At 48.7% G+C, this 20,000-nt stretch overlaps 2 protein-coding genes across 2 annotated transcripts in view; one reads left to right on the forward strand and one right to left on the reverse strand.

Moving 5' to 3' along the window:
- Nucleotides 1-1,399, forward strand: part of LOC138359607 (uncharacterized) — a 1,766-nt gene extending 367 nt beyond the window's left edge. Inside the window, exon 2 of the mRNA XM_069319009.1 lies at nt 731-1,399. Within this exon, the coding sequence (XP_069175110.1) occupies nt 731-1,399 (669 nt within the window). The remainder of the gene's footprint in view (nt 1-730) is intronic.
- Nucleotides 1-20,000, reverse strand: part of IP3K2 (Inositol 1,4,5-triphosphate kinase 2) — a 391,647-nt gene that overhangs the window by 359,789 nt on the left and 11,858 nt on the right. The window lies entirely within an intron of this gene.

A 20,000-nucleotide genomic window follows, 5' to 3' on the forward strand; every position in this document is an offset into this window, starting at 1 on the left:
CGGCCAGCCGGGCGCTCAGCCGGCCAGCCGGGCGCTCAGCCGGCCAGCCGGGCGCTCAGCCGGCCAGCCGGGCGCTCAGCCAGCCAGCCAGACGCTCAGCCAGCCAGCCAGACGCTCAGCCAGCCAGCCAGGCGCTCAGCCAGCCAGCCGGGCGCTCAGCCGGCCAGCCGGGCGCTCAGCCGGCCAGCCGGGCGCTCAGCCGGCCAGCCGGGCGCTCAGCCGGCCAGCCAGACGCTCAGCCAGCCAGCCAGGCGCTCAGCCAGCCAGCCAGCCAGACGCTCAGCCAGCCAGCCAGGCGCTCAACCAGCCAGCCAGGCGCTCAACCAGCCAGCCGGGCGCTCAACCAGCCAGCCAGGCGCTCAGCCAGCCAGCCAGACGCTCAGCCAGCCAGCCAGGCGCTCAACCAGCCAGTCATTCCATCAACGTGTCAGCAAAGTCAATCTAAATTTCTTGACAGTGTTTACAACCCGTCAGGCAGACGGCCTTTTTTCAGCCCGTCAGCCAGACAGCCCTTTTAACTCGTCAACTTCAATATAAGAATAAAGGAAAGTGTCTAACCTACGTTTGAAACAACTATCCCACATCTATTATGTTACCCGGTAATCTGCTCCACAAATCAACAGCCAAGTTTGCAAACCTGTATTTACCCAGGTCTTTCCTGACGCTATTCGTATCCATTATTTCGTGTTGGTTTATTTACAACCTTATTTATATCCCGGGTATAACCCAGGGATGTTTAACAGGTGACAGAGCTGACAGCCTGTCAGCCCTTGAACACTTCAACCTGTCAGCCCTTGAACACTTCAACCTGTCAGCCCTTGAACACTTCAACCTGTCAGCCCTTGAACACTTCAACCTGTCAGCCCTTGAACACTTCAACCTGTCAGCCCTTGAACACTTCAACCTGTCAGCCCTTGAACACTTCAACCTGTCAGCCCTTGAACACTTCAACCTGTCAGCCCTTGAACACTTCAACCTGTCATCCCTTGAACACTTCAACCTGTCATCCCTTGAACACTTCAACCTGTCATCCCTTGAACACTTCAACCCGTCATCCCTTGAACACTTCAACCCGTCAGCCCTTGAAAACTTCAACCCGTCAGCCCTTGAAAACTTCAACCCGTCAGCCCTTGAACACTTCAACCCGTCAGCCCTTGAACACTTCAACCTGTCAGCCCTTGAACACTTCAACCCGTCAGCCCTTGAACACTTCAACCTGTCAGCCCTTGAACACTTCAACCTGTCAGCCCTTGAACACTTCAACCTGTCAGCCCTTGAACACTTCAACCTGTCAGCCCTTGAACACTTCAACCTGTCAGCCCTTGAACACTTCAACCTGTCAGCCCTTGAACACTTCAACCTGTCAGTCCTTGAACATCAACCTAACCTAACCTTCTGACAGGTGACGGGCAGGGCGGGCGGGCCGGCCACTCACACCAACTCTGCGCCATTTCAATTGCCTGTTTAAAAGAGTCAATTCTATTATTATTATTATTATTGCTTTGACCGCCTCAATATGAAGGCTTTTCGCTCAGGTGTTCACAAGTACTTAGAAGTGTTTTCTGAGAGCAAGGTAGGAGGCGGAGGGGTAGTGGGAGGGGGGGAGGGGTAGTGGGAGGGGGGGGGTAGGAGGGGTAGTGGGAGGGGGGGGGGTAGGAGGGGTAGTGGGAGGGGGGGGGTAGGAGGGGTAGTGGGAGGGGGTGTTAGGAGATGGTGAGGAGGGGTAGTGGGAGGGGGGGAGGGGGGGTATCATTATGGGGTGTGGAGGAGGACTTCCTGAGAGATTTACTGCTACTCTCTGCAGCTTTATAGACAACAGAACTGCTAGGCTTAATATCGGCAGCTACTTGGGTGACGTAATAGAACTGAAAAGTGGAGTACCACAAGGAAGCTGCCTCTCCCCCACTCTATTCAACATGTATACAGCTGACCTACCCCAACCCCAACATGGAGAATACATCACATACGCTGACGATGTCACCCAAATAATATGCCAACCGGGCCCATCAAAGCCGCTACTAGCCGACAAGACCAAGGCGGCAATTGAACTCATAAACAACTTTGAGAAGCAATGGAAAATTAGCACCAACAAACAAAAGTTTCAGATAATACACATTGCGAAAAGAAACCCGGACCCCATCATCCTTGATAACCATCCGATCCAATATGTGGAGGTAGGCAGAATACTGGGACTTATGATCAATAGAACAGGGATACAAATTCATGTAAGGGACCGACTAAACAAAGCCAAAGCAGCATTAGGAAAATTGAATTGATTTCGAAGCCTCAGTACAAACATACAGATCCACCTATATAAGGCTCTAGTTCGGCCGCATCTAGAGTATCCCCCAGTACCACTACACACCATAAAGAAAATTAACATGCAGAAACTGCAAGCAGTACAAAATAAGGCGCTAAGGAGAGCAGCAAAACACCGTCCACTGTCACCTGTAGCCCTAATAACGGCAGGTCTAGATCACCGTACACTGTAACCTGTAGCCCTAATAACGGCAGGTCTAGATCACCGTACACTGTAACCTGTAGCCCTAATAACGCCAGGGCTAGATCACCGTACACTGTAACCTGTAGCCCTAATAACGCCAGGGCTAGATCACCGTACACTGTAACCTGTAGCCCTAATAACGCCAGGGCTAGATCACCGTACACTGTAACCTGTAGCCCTAATAACGCCAGGGCTAGATCACCGTACACTGTAACCTGTAGCCCTAATAACGCCAGGGCTAGATCACCGTACACTGTAACCTGTAGCCCTAATAACGCCAGGGCTAGATCACCGTACACTGTAACCTGTAGCCCTAATAACGCCAGGGCTAGATCACCGTACACTGTAACCAGTAGCCCTAATAACGGCAGGTCTAGATCACCGTACACTGTAACCTGTAGCCCTAATAACGGCAGGTCTAGATCACCGTACACTGTAACCTGTAGCCCTAATAACGCCAGGGCTAGATCACCGTACACTGTAACCTGTAGCCCTAATAACGGCAGGTCTAGATCACCGTACACTGTAACCTGTAGCCCTAATAACGCCAGGGCTAGATCACCGTACACTGTAACCAGTAGCCCTAATAACGGCAGGTCTAGATCACCGTACACTGTAACCTGTAGCCCTAATAACGCCAGGGCTAGATCACCGTACACTGTAACCTGTAGCCCTAATAATGCCAGGGCTAGATCACCGTACACTGTAACCTGTAGCCCTAATAACGGCAGGCCTAGATCACCGTACACTGTAGCCCTAATAACGGCAGGGCTAGATCACCGTAGACTGTAGCCCTAATAACGGCAGGGCTAGATCACCGTACACTGTAACCCTAATAACGGCAGGGCTAGATCACCGTACACTGTAGCCCTAATAACGGCAGGGCTAGATCACCGTCCACTGTCACCTCCAACAGCACCAATCTTAACGAATATAAAGAACAGGAAGGGAGTGAAGGGCAGACATCAAGACAAGCAGAGGTGACTGGCGTTGTTCTGCCATAAGGGTGCCGTGAAGGGAGCACAGGGGAAGCAGTCGTCTGCACTCACTCAGGCACGCCACTGCCAAAGCTCAGGCCAAGACAGGCAGGAACCAGAAGCAGCAGCTGAAGCCAGGGAGAACTCTGACAATGGTGCCACGCAAGAGAGCGGTGATGAAGAGCTTGTGGCACCGGTGGACGTGAACCAGTGCTGCCGAGGGCGCTGAAGGAGACCATATGCAACACGTCACACCCAACACCCTTCTTGCAGGTCGGCGTTCAATCCCCGACCGTCCTAGTGGTTGGGTACTATTCCTTCCATCCGTCCCATCCCAAATATTTTTCCTAATGCCTTCCAAGTGCTATATAGTCGTAATGGCTTAGTGCTTTTTTCCTGATAATTATCTTATCTTGTGGTAGTTAAGCAAGTCACAGCTGTGTCTGGGTACAAGTGATAGGATGAACAACCCAGCGGGTTTTCTTCCTATTGGGGAGTGTTGTACATGCTGCTATGGCGGTGTGTCCACTCACAGGATGAGTGACGCTGCCCAATACTGTCACTATGGTGGTGTGTCCACTCACAGGATGAGTGGCGCTGCCCAATACTGTCACTATGGCGGTGTGTCCACTCACAGGATGAGTGGCGCTGCCCAATACTGTCACTATGGCGGTGTGTCCACTCACAGGATGAGTGGCGCTGCCCAATACTGTCACTATGGCGGTGTGTCCACTCACAAGATGAGTGGCGCTGCCCAATACTGTCACTATGGCGGTGTGGCCACTCACAGGATGAGTGACGCTGCCCAATACTGTCACTATGGCGGTGTGGCCACTCACAGGATGAGTGACGCTGCCCAATACTGTCACTATGGCGGTGTGTCCACTCACAGGATGAGTGACGCTGCCCAATACTGTCACTATGGCGGTGTGTCCACTCACAGGATGAGTGACGCTGCCCAATATTGTCACTATGGTGGTGTGTCCACTCACAGGATGAGTGACGCTGCCCAATACTGTCACTATGGCGGTGTGTCCACTCACAGGATGAGTGGCGCTGCCCAATACTGTCACTATGGCGGTGTGTCCACTCACAGGATGAGTGGCGCCGCCCAATATTGTCACTATGGCGGCGTGTCCACTCACAGGATGAGTGGCGCCGCCCAATACTGTCACTATGGCGGTGTGTCCACTCACAGGATGAGTGGCGCTGCCCAATACTGTCACTATGGCGGTGTGTCCACTCACAGGATGAGTGGCGCTACCCAATACTGTCACTATGGCGGTGTGTCCACTCACAGGATGAGTGGCGCTGCCCAATACTGTCACTATGGCGGTGTGTCCACTCACAGGATGAGTGGCGCTGCCCAATACTGTCACTATGGCGGTGTGTCCACTCACAGGATGAGTGACGCTGCCCAATACTGTCACTATGGCGGTGTGTCCACTCACAGGAAGAGTGGCGCTGCCCAATACTGTCACTATGGCGGTGTGTCCACTCACAGGAAGAGTGGCGCTGCCCAATAAAGTCACCCTTCGGGGCAAGACAAAAACATTGTGACTAGGGATTGATTCCTTAACAGAGAGTCATGTTTGGCAACATTTCCTTCCACCTGGTGTATCTGTTCACCCTGAGGTAAATAAGTACCGGGGAGATAGGCGACTGTTGTGGGTCGCAAGCTGGAGGAGGGAGGGGGTAGGGGGGGTGGGGGGAGGAGGGGGTGGGGGTTGGCACACACACACATACCTCGATAAGCCTAACAGGCTTCCTATATCGCAAGAAAGAGAAACTATCCAGGTGAGTATAGCACTTTCATCACCGCCCTTCACACCTCCCTCCAACACACCCCCAACACCCCTCCACCACCACCACCGCCTCCTACACTCCAAGGCGGCACCATCGCCTCCACACGCACACTCTCCATCACATTTTGGAGTGATAATATCTCTTGTATGTAGACGCCTCTCTCTCTCTCCCTCCTCCTGGCCCCCGCCACACGAAGGTGCCTGCACACACACACGCACGCACGCACACACACACACACACACACAAAGGCGGGATCAAAGAGCCAGAGCTCAACCCCCGCAAACACAACTAGGTGAGTACACACACACACACACACACACACACACACACACACACACACACACACACACACACACACACACACACACACACACACACACACACACACGCACGCACGCACGCACGCACACACACACGCACGCACGCACGCACGCACACGCACACACACAAAGGGTATTGATAGGGTAGATAAAGAAAGGCTATTTAACACTAGGGGACACGTGGAAATTGAGTGCCCAAATGAGCCACAGAGATATTAGAAAGAACATGTTTAGTGTCAGAGTGGTTGACAAATGGAATGCATTAGGAAGTGATGTGGTGGAGGCTGACTCCATACACAGTTTTAAGTGGAGATATGATAGAGCCCAAGAGGCTCAGGAATCTGTACACCAGTTGATTGATCTGTTGAGAGGCGGGACCAAAGAGCCAAAGCTGAACCCCCGCAAACACAACTAGGTGAGTACACACACACACACACACACACACACACACACACACACACACACACACACACACACACAGGTCAAGCGGGATGGTAAGACAACAGAATGAAGCTGGAGGAGAGGGACTGGACGAGTCATTCATGGAGATGATTGCTAAGGCATGGAAGGAAGTCAGTGGGGAATTGAAGGACCTGAGGGAAACTATATGTAAGCTGCAGATAGAACTAAGTGCAGCACAAGAGGAGATAAAAAGCCTAAAAACAGGCCCTCCTCAGACTCTGGCCCAGGGGACCAACCCCCAGGTGCCAGGAGATGTAGCTATGGCAGGGACCCCTACAATTGGCCCAACCTTTGCTGAAATGCTCAAGAGCCCAGGAGCAATGTCCACAGTCAAGGATGTTGTAATGAAAGCAGTAACCTCACAGGAGGCAGCTAGATGCACAAGCCAGCTAATGGAAAGGAAAAGAGCTGTAGTAGTGGTAGGTGTGAAGGAACAAGAGGGCTCCACAAGGGAGGAAACGAGGACTAAAGACAAAGCTGCAGTGGCAGGGATATTAAAGGAGATAGGAATGGAAGGGGCTGAACGAGACATTGAACAGTTTTTCCGGATTGGCCAGTACAACAGAGACAAAAAAAGATTGATCAAGGTAGTATTCAAGAGCGAGGACATCAAAGAGGACATTCTAGTAAGGAAGAACAAACTGAGGCATGCAAGGAACTACAAAGAGGTATATGTTCAGAGGGACATGACCAGAGACGAGATAGTAAGGGCAGCAGATGCAAGGAAAAGGCGCAAGGAGAGGGAAGAGAGCCAGGGAACCTCAGCCTCCAACCCAGCAATCCCAGAGGGGAGTGGGGAACCCCAATCCAGCAACCCAGGAACCCCAGGGGGGAATGCAACACCCCAGTCCACCACCCAATAGGGCCCTCTCTACCCCCCAGCACAAACCCTTCCTTGCCCCTGCATAATGCCCATCATGAAACCCAAATCCTCCCCCTCCCCTTACCCCAAGTAGCCCCTGCTTTCCCAACCCCTGGTCTTCTCCCTGCCCCAAGCAGGCCTGAGCAAGACCAAAGCCCTCTATCCCCCACTCCACCTCCCTCCAAACCCCTGTCAACTACACCGCAGGAGGGCGTGCCCTCTCCCCAAGCAATCCCTGCTCCCTCACCCCCAGGACTTCTTCCTGACCCAAGCAGGCCTGAGGAAGACCTAAGCCCTCCACCCCCCACCCCACCTCCCCCTGAACCCCTGGCAACTACCTCACAGGAGGAGGAGCCTACCCAAGTAGCAAGGACCATAGAACAACCTCCTACACTTGTAGGGAGTGTGGGTGAAATTGGATATAAGAAAGTGAGCTTCAAGGTAATGTACTCAAACATTGATGGGATTACCAATAAAGCAAGTGAACTGGCAGAAAGGGTGCAGGAAGAAAACCCTGATGTAATAGGACTAACAGAAACAAAATTGTCAGGAGTCATAACAGATGCTGTGTTTCCAAAGGACTACTATATAGTAAGGAAAGAGAGGGAAGGGAGAGGAGGTGGAGGAGTGGCCCTGCTGATAAGGAAGGACTGGAGTTTTGATGAGATGGAAATTCCGGGCTGTGACGGATTCAGAGATTACATAACAGGAACTATAACAATGGGTGGACCTAAGATAATAGTGACAGTCATTTACAACCCTCCCCTAAATGACAGAAGACCTAGACAGGAGTTTGATAGGAACAACATGGCAACTATTAATATAATAGAGAGAGCAGCTTCAGTTGCCTGCAGGAATGGCTCAAGACTCTTAATCATGGGTGATTTCAACCATGGAAAGATAGACTGGGAGAATGGGGACCCACATGGTGGTGCAGATACGTGGCGAGCTAAACTCTTGGAAGTGGCAACAAGGAATTTTCTGAGCCAGCATGTCAAGGAACCCACAAGAATGAGAGGCAATGATGAACCAGCTAGACTCGACTTAATATTCACCCTAAATGAGTCAGAAATAAGGGAAGTCAAAGTTGAAGCCCCCATAGGAATGAGTGACCACAGTGTACTGACCTTTGAGTACTTGGTGGAGGTAGGGATAACCTATCCAAGGATGGGAGTGGAGGGGAAAAGACTGAATTACCGAAGAGGAAAATATGACGAGATGAGGAACTTCCTAATGGGAATACCATGGGAAACAGAACTTAGAGACAAGAATGTGCAGGTCATGATGGATATTGTCACCCAAAAGTGCCAGGAAGCTGCAGACAGGTTTATCCCCGTCCAAAAGGAGAAAAACGAAAAACAACAGAAAAACCCATGGTTCAACCAGGAATGTAAGGTAGCGAAACAACTGAGTAAAAGAACATGGAGAAACTACAGAAATAACAGAACACCAGAGAGCAGGGAGAGGTACCAGAGGGCCAGAAATGAGTACATCAGAGTGAGGAGGGAAGCAGAGAGACAGTTTGAAAATGACATCGCGAGTAAAGCCAAGACCCAACCAAAGCTGCTCCACAGCCATATCAGGAGGAAAACAGCAGTGAAGGAACAAGTGATGAAGCTGCGGAAAGGGGAGAACAGATACACAGAGAATGACAAGGAGGTGTGTGAAGAACTCAACAAGAGATTCCAGGAGGTCTTCACAATAGAACAAGGAGAAGCCCCTGCACTAAATGAGGAGGCGGCAACCTTGGAAACCTTGGAGGAATTTGACCTCACCAGTGATGAGGTCAAAAGGTGTCTGCTGGAGCTAGATGTGACAAAGGCTGTTGGGCCTGATAGAATCTCACCATGGATACTAAAGGAAGGTGCAGAAGCACTAAGTGTGCCACTCTCTATGGTGTATAACAGGTCACTGGAAACAGGAGACTTACCAGAAAGTTGGAAGACAGCTAACGTGGTCCCAATATACAAAAAGGGTGACAGGCAAGAGGCACTGAATTACAGGCCAGTTTCCTTAACTTGTATACCATGCAAGGTGCTGGAGAAGATCGTGAGGAAAAGGCTCGTAGAGCATCTGGAGGGAAATAACTTTGTAACGCACCACCAACATGGGTTCAGAGATGGTAAATCGTGCCTCACAGGGTTAATAGAATTTTATGACCAGGCAACGAAAATTAGGCAGGAAAGAGAAGGGTGGGCCGACTGCATTTTCCTGGATTGCCAAAAAGCCTTCGACACAGTACCCCATAAAAGGCTGTTAAAAAAGTTGGAGCAACAGGCAGGAGTAAAAGGGAAGGTGCTCCAGTGGATAAGGGAGTACTTAAGCAACAGGAAACAGCGAGTAACGGTGAGGGGGAAGACATCAGAGTGGCGAGATGTCACCAGCGGAGTCCCACAGGGCTCAGTACTTGGACCCATCCTGTTTCTAATATATGTGAACGATCTTCCAGAGGGTATAGACTCATTCCTCTCGATGTTTGCTGATGATGCAAAAATTATGAGAAGAATCAAGACGGATGAAGATAGGCAGAGACTACAGGATGACCTGGATAAACTGGAGGAATGGTCTAGAAAATGGCTGCTGAAGTTCAACTCTGGAAAGTGTAAGGTGATGAAATTAGGCGAAGGGAGCAGGAGGCTGAACACAAGGTATCATCTGGGAGGGGAAATCCTGCAAGAATCAAATAGAGAGAAGGATCTGGGGGTTGATATCACACCGAACCTGTCCCCAGAGGCCCACATCAAAAGAATATCATCAGCGGCATATGCTAGACTGGCCAACATAAGAACTGCCTTCAGAAACTTGTGTAAGGAATCTTTCAGAACCCTGTATACCACTTATGTAAGACCAATCCTGGAGTATGCAGCTCCAGCCTGGAGTCCATACCTAGTTAAACACAAGACAAAGTTAGAGAAGATTCAGCGGTATGCCACCAGGCTCGTCCCGGAACTGAGAGGATTGAGCTACGAGGAAAGGCTAAAGGAGCTGAACCTCACATCCCTGGAAAACAGAAGAGTAAGGGGAGACATGATAACCACCTACAAAATTCTCAGGGGAATTGACAGGGTGGACAAAGACAAACTCTTCAGCACGGGTGGGACACGAACAAGGGGACACAGGTGGAAACTTAGTACCCAGATGAGCCACAGAGACGTTAGAAAGAATTTTTTCAGTGTCAGAGTAGTTAATAAATGGAATGCACTAGGAAGTGATGTGGTGGAGGCTGACTCCATACACAGTTTCAAATGTAGGTATGATAGAGCCCAGTAGGCTCAGGAATCTGTACACCAGTTGATTGACAGTTGAGAGGCGGGACCAAAGAGCCAAAGCTCAACCCCCGCAAGCACAATTAGGTGAGTACAATTAGGTGAGTACACACACACACACACACACACACACACACACACACACACACACACACACACACACGTATGTAGACATACAAACTTTCTGATATACGTAGACGACCTTCCAGAAAGAACAGATGCATTCCTCTCAATGTTTGCTGATGATGCAAAACTTATGTGTAGGCTTAAGCCTGAGGAAGATAACAGCATACTACAAGACCACCTGGATAATCTGAAGAAATTATCCAACAAATGGCTACTAGAATTAAGCTGGAGTAAGTGTAAAGTAATGACAACAGCTGTAGGGCAAGACACAAGGAACCAATTGAGAGATGAAAATCTTTCAAGAATCAGGTAAAGAGAAACATTTAGAGATTGACATCACACCGAACCTGTCTCCTGAAGCCCACCATAAAAGAATGTTAACAGCGGCATATGTTAGGCAAGAAAGTTCAGAAATATGAAACCAAACCAGTTCAAGAATTGAGAGGCATGAGTGACGAGGAAATTTTACAGGAACAAAACCTCACGTGACTGGAAGACTGGAGAGTTAGGGGAAGCCATGATTACCATCTATGTAATTCTCAGGGGAATTGATAGGCTAATTACTGATTGACTATTTAGAATGGGTAGAAAAAAAACTAGGAGACAAAGGTAGCCCAGGTGGTTCGTGCAGATCCAAGTGCTTAATAACTTAGGAGTCATAATCACACCAGATTAGGTTAGCCTACGACCCCAAGTTGGACTCGGTTGCTACCAACACTGACATTTGGCTGACATTTAGTAATATGGGTTGGGTTGAGTAGGCCTATAGGCAACAGTAGCCTCAATATGCCCAGGCTTCCCACCCCCTGATCAACCAGGTCAACCAGGCTGTGACTCATACGTCAGGCTGCGAGCAGCCGCATCTAACAGCCTGGTTGATCAGTCCAGCAACCAGGAGGCCTGGTCGACGACCGGGCCGCGGGGACACTAAGCCCCGGAAGCACCTCAAGGTAACCCCCCACCCCCGATTTTTTGTTCAATGTTCAAGCAATTTTAGATGAGTTCCGAGGCCCGAGGGTTATATTTGAGTGACCAATATAGACCACATCATGAATAGTGGTTAGGGCTTCATGGCTGGTGGGGAGTTTCTCTTCATTACCATGAACGAAGAAGGGGGAGAGAGAGTTGAAGGAGACGAAATATAAATGGTAGCGGCATATAATTGTGGGCCTCGTAGCCTGGTGGATAGCGCGCAGGACTCGTAATTCTGTGGCGCGGGTTCGATTCCCGCACGAGGCAGAAACAAATGGGCAAAGTTTCTTTCACCCTGAATGCCCCTGTTACCTAGCAGTAAATAGGTACCTGGGTGTTAGTCAGCTGTCACGGGCTGCTTCCTGGGGGTGGAGGCCTGGTCGAGGACCGGGCCGCGGGGACACTAAAAGCCCCGAAATCATCTCAAGATAATTAGCGTCTCCACTATCAAAAACGTCTTTCTAAAAGCCGTTAAAAAGAACTTTTTCAGTGTCAGAGTAGTTAAGAAATGGGATACATTAGGCAGTGATGTGGTGGAGGCTGACTCCATACACAGTTTCAAGTGTAGATATGATAGAGCCCAGTAGGCTCAGGAACCTGTACACCAGTTGATTGACAGTTGAGAGGCGGGACCAAAGAGCCAGAGCTCAACCCCCGCAAGCACAATTAGGTGAGTACACTCCTCTCTACGCCCCTGCCTAACACCAGCACTACACCAGCACCACAACAATACAGCCACACGCCCCAACACCTGCATACTCCACACCTGTCAGGAAGAGCGACTACCCCCGTTATTCCGACAATACTGTATTCCCGGTGTGAGTCTTTCATGCCCTTGTTACCATACTCCCGCGCACAGTTGGCGGGGGGGGGGCAGGGAGCAGGGAGGAGAGGAGGGGGCAGAGAGGAGACGATGGGAGGGAAAGAAAGAGAGGGGGAGGGAGAGGGATAAGGAGGGAAGAAGAGAGAGAGGAGGGAAGAGGGAGGGAGTGAGTGAGTGAGTTTGCTTTGCATTTCCACTATCTGGGAAACCGGATTCGATCCCCAGACACGGCAGAAGCGCAGCACACCTGGCACAGGAGGTAAGTCCACTACGGGCTCACCATAGCCCGTGCTGCTTGGCACTTTGTGTTCCCAGTAACTGAATCTAAAGCAACGACGAGGACAGAAATGGCTGCGCACATTTCCCTTCACCTAATGCCACTGTTCCTGGATAAGATCAGTAGTTCCACCTTGAGGGAATCCTTGAGACACTCCTAAAACATGTATATATACTGGCTTCCTGTCCCAGACAAAACTAGTTACATCAATATGAGCTGCCTCGTATGGGCCAGTAGGCCTACTGTAGTTTCCCTTTATTCCCAGAAGTTAGGCCTATCTTGAGGTTATCTTAAGATGATTTCGGGGCTTTAGTGTCCCCGCGGCCCGGTCTTCGACCAGGCCTCCACCCCCAGGAAGCAGCCCGTGACAGCTCACTAACACCCAGGTACCTATTTTACTGCTAGGTAACAGGGGCATAGGGTGAAAGAAACTCTACCCATTGTTTCTCGCCGGCGCCCGGGATCGAACCCAGGACCACAAGTCCAGTGTGCTGTCCGCTCGGCTGACCGGCTCCCTATTCAAATATATGACCAATGCTCCTACGCCAATATATGACAAATCTGAGCGATAAAAAACTTGTTCTCTAGACTAGGCCTATATAGCCTATCGCGCCCTAAGGTTATGGCGCCGTAGCAAATAGGCCTAGCTGAAAACTTGCGCAAATTACAGCTTGGAATAAGTTATTTTTTTTCTCAACTTTATAGTTCGTTTTGTTGGGGACAGGAAGCCTGTACATATACATACACATGTGTGTGTGTGTGTGTGTGTATTCACCTAGTTCACCTAGTTGTGTTTGCGGGGGTTGAGCTTTGCTCTTTCGGCCCGCCTCTCAACTGTCAATCAACTGTTTACTAACTACTTTTTTTTCCCCACACCACACACACACCCCAGGAAGCAGCCCATGACAACTGACTGACTCCCAGGTACCTATTTACTGCTAGGTAACAAGGGCATTCAGGGTGAAAGAAACTTTGCTCATTTGTTTCTGCCTGGTGCGGGAATCGAACCCGCGCCACAGAATTACGAGTCCTACGCGCTATCAACCAGGCTACCAGGCCCCCTCCCCATGTGTGTGTGTGTTTGTGTATATATAATATATATAATATATATTATATATATATATATATATATATATATATATATATATATATATATATATAAATATATATAATATATATTTATATATATATGTCGTACCTAGTAGCCAAAACGCACTTCTCAGCCTACTATGCAAGGCCCGATTTGCCTAATAAGCCAAGATTTCCTGAATTAATATATTTTCTCAAATTTTTTTCTCATGAAATGATAAAGCTTCCCATTTCATTATGTATGAGGTCAATTTTTTTTTTATTGGAGTTAAAATTAACGTAGATATATGACCGAACCTAACCAACCCTACCTAACCTAACCTAACCTATCTTTATAGGTTAGGTTGGGTTAGGTAACCAAAAAAGCTAGGTTAGGTTAGGTAGGTTAGGTAGTCGAAAAAACATTAATTCATGAAAACTTGGCTTATTAGGCAAATCGGGCCTTGCATAATAGGCTGAGAAGTGCGTTCTGGCTACTAGGTACGACATATATATATATATGCGAACAAGCCAGAATGGTTCCCTGGACAATATGCAACTGAAAACTCACACCCCAGAAGTGACTCGAACCCATACTCCCAGAAGCAACGCAACTGGTATGTACAAGACGCCTTAATCCACTTGACCATCACGACCGGACAAAATGAGGTGATAGCCGAGGCTATTTGAACCACCCCACCACCGGCACTCGGATAGTTATCTTGGGCATAGCATTTTACCAAATCACCTCATTCTTAGGGGCACACGTGAGGAACACAAATGCGAACAAGCCAGAATGGTCCCCTGGACAATATGCAACTGAAAACTCACACCCCAGAAGTGACTCGAACCCATACTCCCAGAAGCAACGCAACTGGTATGTACAAGACGCCTTAATCCACTTGACCATCACGACCGGACAAAATGAGGTGATAGCCGAGGCTATTTGAACCACCCCACCACTGGCACTCGGATAGTTATCTTGGGCATAGCATTTTACCAAATCACCTCATTCTTAGGGGCACACGTGAGGAACACAAATGCGAACAAGCCAGAATGGTCCCCTGGACAATATGCAACTGAAAACTCACACCCCAGAAGTGACTCGAACCCATACTCCCAGAAGCAACGCAACTGGTATGTACAAGACGCCTTAATCCACTTGACCATCACGACCGGACAAAATGAGGTGATAGCCGAGGCTATTTGAACCACCCCACCGCCGGCACTCGGATAGTTATCTTGGGCATAGCATTTTACCAAATCACCTCATTCTTAGGGGCACACGTGAGGAACACAAATGCGAACAAGCCAGAATGGTCCCCTGGACAATATGCAACTGAAAACTCACACCCCAGAAGTGACTCGAACCCATACTCCCAGAAGCAACGCAACTGGTATGTACAAGACGCCTTAATCCACTTGACCATCACGACCGGACAAAATGAGGTGATAGCCGAGGCTATTTGAACCACCCCACCGCCGGCACTCGGATAGTTATCTTGGACATAGCATTTTACCAAATCACCTCATTCTTAGGGGCACACGTGAGGAACACAAATGCGAACAAGCCAGAATGGTCCCCTGGACAATATGCAACTGAAAACTCACACCCCAGAAGTGACTCGAACCCATACTCCCAGAAGCAACGCAACTGGTATGTACAAGACGCCTTAATCCACTTGACCATCACGACCGGACAAAATGAGGTGAAAGCCGAGGCTATTTGAACCACCCCACCGCCGGCACTCGGATAGTTATCTTGGGCATAGCATTTTACCAAATCACCTCATTCTTAGGGGCACACGTGAGGAACACAAATGCGAACAAGCCAGAATGGTCCCCTGGACAATATGCAACTGAAAACTCACACCCCAGAAGTGACTCGAACCCATACTCCCAGAAGCAACGCAACTGGTATGTACAAGACGCCTTAATCCACTTGACCATCACGACCGGACAAAATGAGGTGATAGCCGAGGCTATTTGAACCACCCCACCGCCGGCACTCGGATAGTTATCTTGGGCATAGCATTTTACCAAATCACCTCATTCTTAGGGGCACACGTGAGGAACACAAATGCGAACAAGCCAGAATGGTCCCCTGGACAATATGCAACTGAAAACTCACACCCCAGAAGTGACTCGAACCCATACTCCCAGAAGCAACGCAACTGGTATGTACAAGACGCCTTAATCCACTTGACCATCACGACCGGACAAAATGAGGTGATAGCCGAGGCTATTTGAACCACCCCACCGCCGGCACTCGGATAGTTATCTTGGGCATAGCATTTTACCAAATCACCTCATTCTTAGGGGCACACGTGAGGAACACAAATGCGAACAAGCCTGAATGGTCCCCAGGACATATGCAACTGAAATATGTATTCGCATTTGTGTTCCTCACGTGTGCCCCAAAGAATGAGGTGATTTGGTAAAATGCTATGCCCAAGATAACTATCCGAGTGCCGGCGGTGGGGTGGTTCATATAGCCTCGGCTATCACCTCATTATGTCCGGTCGTGATGGTCAAGTGGATTAAGGCGTCTTGTACATACCAGTTGCATTGCTTCTGGGAGTATGGGTTCGAGTCACTTCTGGGGTGTGAGTTTTCAGTTGCATATGTCCTGGGGACCATTCAGGCTTGTTCGCATTTGTGTTCCTCACGTGTGCCCCAAAGAATGAGGTGATTTGGTAAAATGCTATGCCCAAGATAACTATCCGAGTGCCGGCGGTGGGGTGGTTCATATAGCCTCGGCTATCACCTCATTATGTCCGGTCGTGATGGTCAAGTGGATTAAGGCGTCTTGTACATACCAGTTGCGTTGCTTCTGGGAGTATGGGTTCGAGTCACTTCTGGGGTGTGAGTTTTCAGTTGCATATGTCCTGGGGACCATTCAGGCTTGTTCGCATTTGTGTTCCTCACGTGTGCCCCAAAGAATGAGGTGATTTGGTAAAATGCTATGCCCAAGATAACTATCCGAGTGCCGGCGGTGGGGTGGTTCATATAGCCTCGGCTATCACCTCATTATGTCCGGTCGTGATGGTCAAGTGGATTAAGGCGTCTTGTACATACCAGTTTCGTTGCTTCTGGGAGTATGGGTTCGAGTCACTTCTGGGGTGTGAGTTTTCAGTTGCATATGTCCTGGGGACCATTCAGGCTTGTTCTCATATATATATATATATTAAAAAAAAAAATGCAGACTGACCCCTCACTCATCTGGTGCCTTCGGGAGGTGGAGATGTTTGAGATATATATCTCGAACTATCTACTTCTTTTGTAAGGTCTGATGGCGTAGTGGGTTAAAGCATACTAGTTATGCCAGCTACTGGAAGGTAGTTGTGCTTTCTGGGTTCGAGTCCCACTGGTGGGTGTTGTCCAAAGATTGTTAATCTTCACTTGTGGTTTATGCAAGTATAGGCTTATAAGCTGGACACGAGTTCTCTCACATTGACAGTGGCTTGACGAAAAATGCAGACTGACCCCTCACTCATCTGGTGCCTTCGGGAGGTGGAGATGTTTGAGATATATATCTCGAACTATCTACTTCTTTTGTAAGGTCTGATGGCGTAGTGGGTTAAAGCATACTAGTTATGCCAGCTACTGGAAGGTAGTTGTGCTTTCTGGGTTCGAGTCCCACTGGTGGGTGTTGTCCAAAGATTGTTAATCTTCACTTGTGGTTTATGCAAGTATAGGCTTATAAGCTGGACACGAGTTCTCTCACATTGACAGTGGCTTGACGAAAAATGCAGACTGACCCCTCACTCATCTGGTGCCTTCGGGAGGTGGAGATGTTTGAGATATATATCTCGAACTATCTACTTCTTTTGTAAAGTCTGATGGCGTAGTGGGTTAAAGCATACTAGTTATGCCAGCTACTGGAAGGTAGTTGTGCTTTCTGGGTTCGAGTCCCACTGGTGGGTGTTGTCCAAAGATTGTTAATCTTCACTTGTGGTTTATGCAAGTATAGGCTTATAAGCTGGACACGAGTTCTCTCACATTGACAGTGGCTTGACGAAAAATGCAGACTGACCCCTCACTCATCTGGTGCCTTCGGGAGGTGGAGATGTTTGAGATATATATCTCGAACTATCTACTTCTTTTGTAAGGTCTGATGGCGTAGTGGGTTAAAGCATACTAGTTATGCCAGCTACTGGAAGGTAGTTGTGCTTTCTGGGTTCGAGTCCCACTGGTGGGTGTTGTCCAAAGATTGTTAATCTTCACTTGTGGTTTATGCAAGTATAGGCTGATAAGCTGGACACGAGTTCTCTCACATTGACAGTGGCTTGACGAAAAATGCAGACTGACCCCTCACTCATCTGGTGCCTTCGGGAGGTGGAGATGTTTGAGATATATATCTCGAACTATCTACTTCTTTTGTAAGGTCTGATGGCGTAGTGGGTTAAAGCATACTAGTTATGCCAGCTACTGGAAGGTAGTTGTGCTTTCTGGGTTCGAGTCCCACTGGTGGGTGTTGTCCAAAGATTGTTAATCTTCACTTGTGGTTTATGCAAGTATAGGCTTATAAGCTGGACACGAGTTCTCTCACATTGACAGTGGCTTGACGAAAAATGCAGACTGACCCCTCACTCATCTGGTGCCTTCGGGAGGTGGAGATGTTTGAGATATATATCTCGAACTATCTACTTCTTTTGTAAGGTCTGATGGCGTAGTGGGTTAAAGCATACTAGTTATGCCAGCTACTGGAAGGTAGTTGTGCTTTCTGGGTTCGAGTCCCACTGGTGGGTGTTGTCCAAAGATTGTTAATCTTCACTTGTGGTTTATGCAAGTATAGGCTTATAAGCTGGACACGAGTTCTCTCACATTGACAGTGGCTTGACGAAAAATGCAGACTGACCCCTCACTCATCTGGTGCTTTCGGGAGGTGGAGATGTTTGAGATATATATCTCGAACTATCTACTTCTTTTGTAAGGTCTGATGGCGTAGTGGGTTAAAGCATACTAGTTATGCCAGCTACTGGAAGGTAGTTGTGCTTTCTGGGTTCGAGTCCCACTGGTGGGTGTTGTCCAAAGATTGTTAATCTTCACTTGTGGTTTATGCAAGTATAGGCTTATAAGCTGGACACGAGTTCTCTCACATTGACAGTGGCTTGTCGAAAAATGCAGACTGACCCCTCACTCATCTGGTGCCTTCGGGAGGTGGAGATGTTTGAGATATATATCTCGAACTATCTACTTCTCTTGCAAGGTCTGATGGCGTAGTGGGTTAAAGCATACTAGTTATGCCAGCTACTGGAAGGTAGTTGTGCTTTCTGGGTTCGAGTCCCACTGGTGGGTGTTGTCCAAAGATTGTTAATCTTCACTTGTGGTTTATGCAAGTATAGGCTTATAAGCTGGACACGAGTTCTCTCACATTGACAGTGGCTTGACGAAAAATGCAGACTGACCCCTCACTCATCTGGTGCCTTCGGGAGGTGGAGATGTTTGAGATATATATCTCGAACTATCTACTTCTTTTGTAAGGTCTGATGGCGTAGTGGGTTAAAGCATACTAGTTATGCCAGCTACTGGAAGGTAGTTGTGCTTTCTGGGTTCGAGTCCCACTGGTGGGTGTTGTCCAAAGATTATTAATCTTCACTTGTGGTTTATGCAAGTATAGGCTTATAAGCTGGACACGAGTTCTCTCACATTGACAGTGGCTTGACGAAAAATGCAGACTGACCCCTCACTCATCTGGTGCCTTCGGGAGGTGGAGATGTTTGAGATATATATCTCGAACTATCTACTTCTTTTGTAAGGTCTGATGGCGTAGTGGGTTAAAGCATACTAGTTATGCCAGCTACTGGAAGGTAGTTGTGCTTTCTGGGTTCGAGTCCCACTGGTGGGTGTTGTCCAAAGATTATTAATCTTCACTTGTGGTTTATGCAAGTGTAGGCTTATAAGCTGGACACGAGTTCTCTCACATTGACAGTGGCTTGACGAAAAATGCAGACTGACCCCTCATCTGGTGCCTTCGGGAGGTGGAGATGTTTGAGATATATATCTCGAACTATCTACTTCTTTTGTAAGGTCTGATGGCGTAGTGGGTTAAAGCATACTAGTTATGCCAGCTACTGGAAGGTAGTTGTGCTTTCTGGGTTCGAGTCCCACTGGTGGGTGTTGTCCAAAGATTGTTAATCTTCACTTGTGGTTTATGCAAGTATAGGCTTATAAGCTGGACACGAGTTCTCTCACATTGACAGTGGCTTGACGAAAAATGCAGACTGACCCCTCACTCATCTGGTGCCTTCGGGAGGTGGAGATGTTTGAGATATATATCTCGAACTATCTACTTCTTTTGTAAGGTCTGATGGCGTAGTGGGTTAAAGCATACTAGTTATGCCAGCTACTGGAAGGTAGTTGTGCTTTCTGGGTTCGAGTCCCACTGGTGGGTGTTGTCCAAAGATTGTTAATCTTCACTTGTGGTTTATGCAAGTATAGGCTTATAAGCTGGACACGAGTTCTCTCACATTGACAGTGGCTTGACGAAAAATGCAGACTGACCCCTCACTCATCTGGTGCCTTCGGGAGGTGG

This window comes from Procambarus clarkii, chromosome 92 (genome assembly GCF_040958095.1).
Source record: "Procambarus clarkii isolate CNS0578487 chromosome 92, FALCON_Pclarkii_2.0, whole genome shotgun sequence".
Taxonomy (NCBI): Eukaryota; Metazoa; Arthropoda; class Malacostraca; order Decapoda; family Cambaridae; genus Procambarus; species Procambarus clarkii.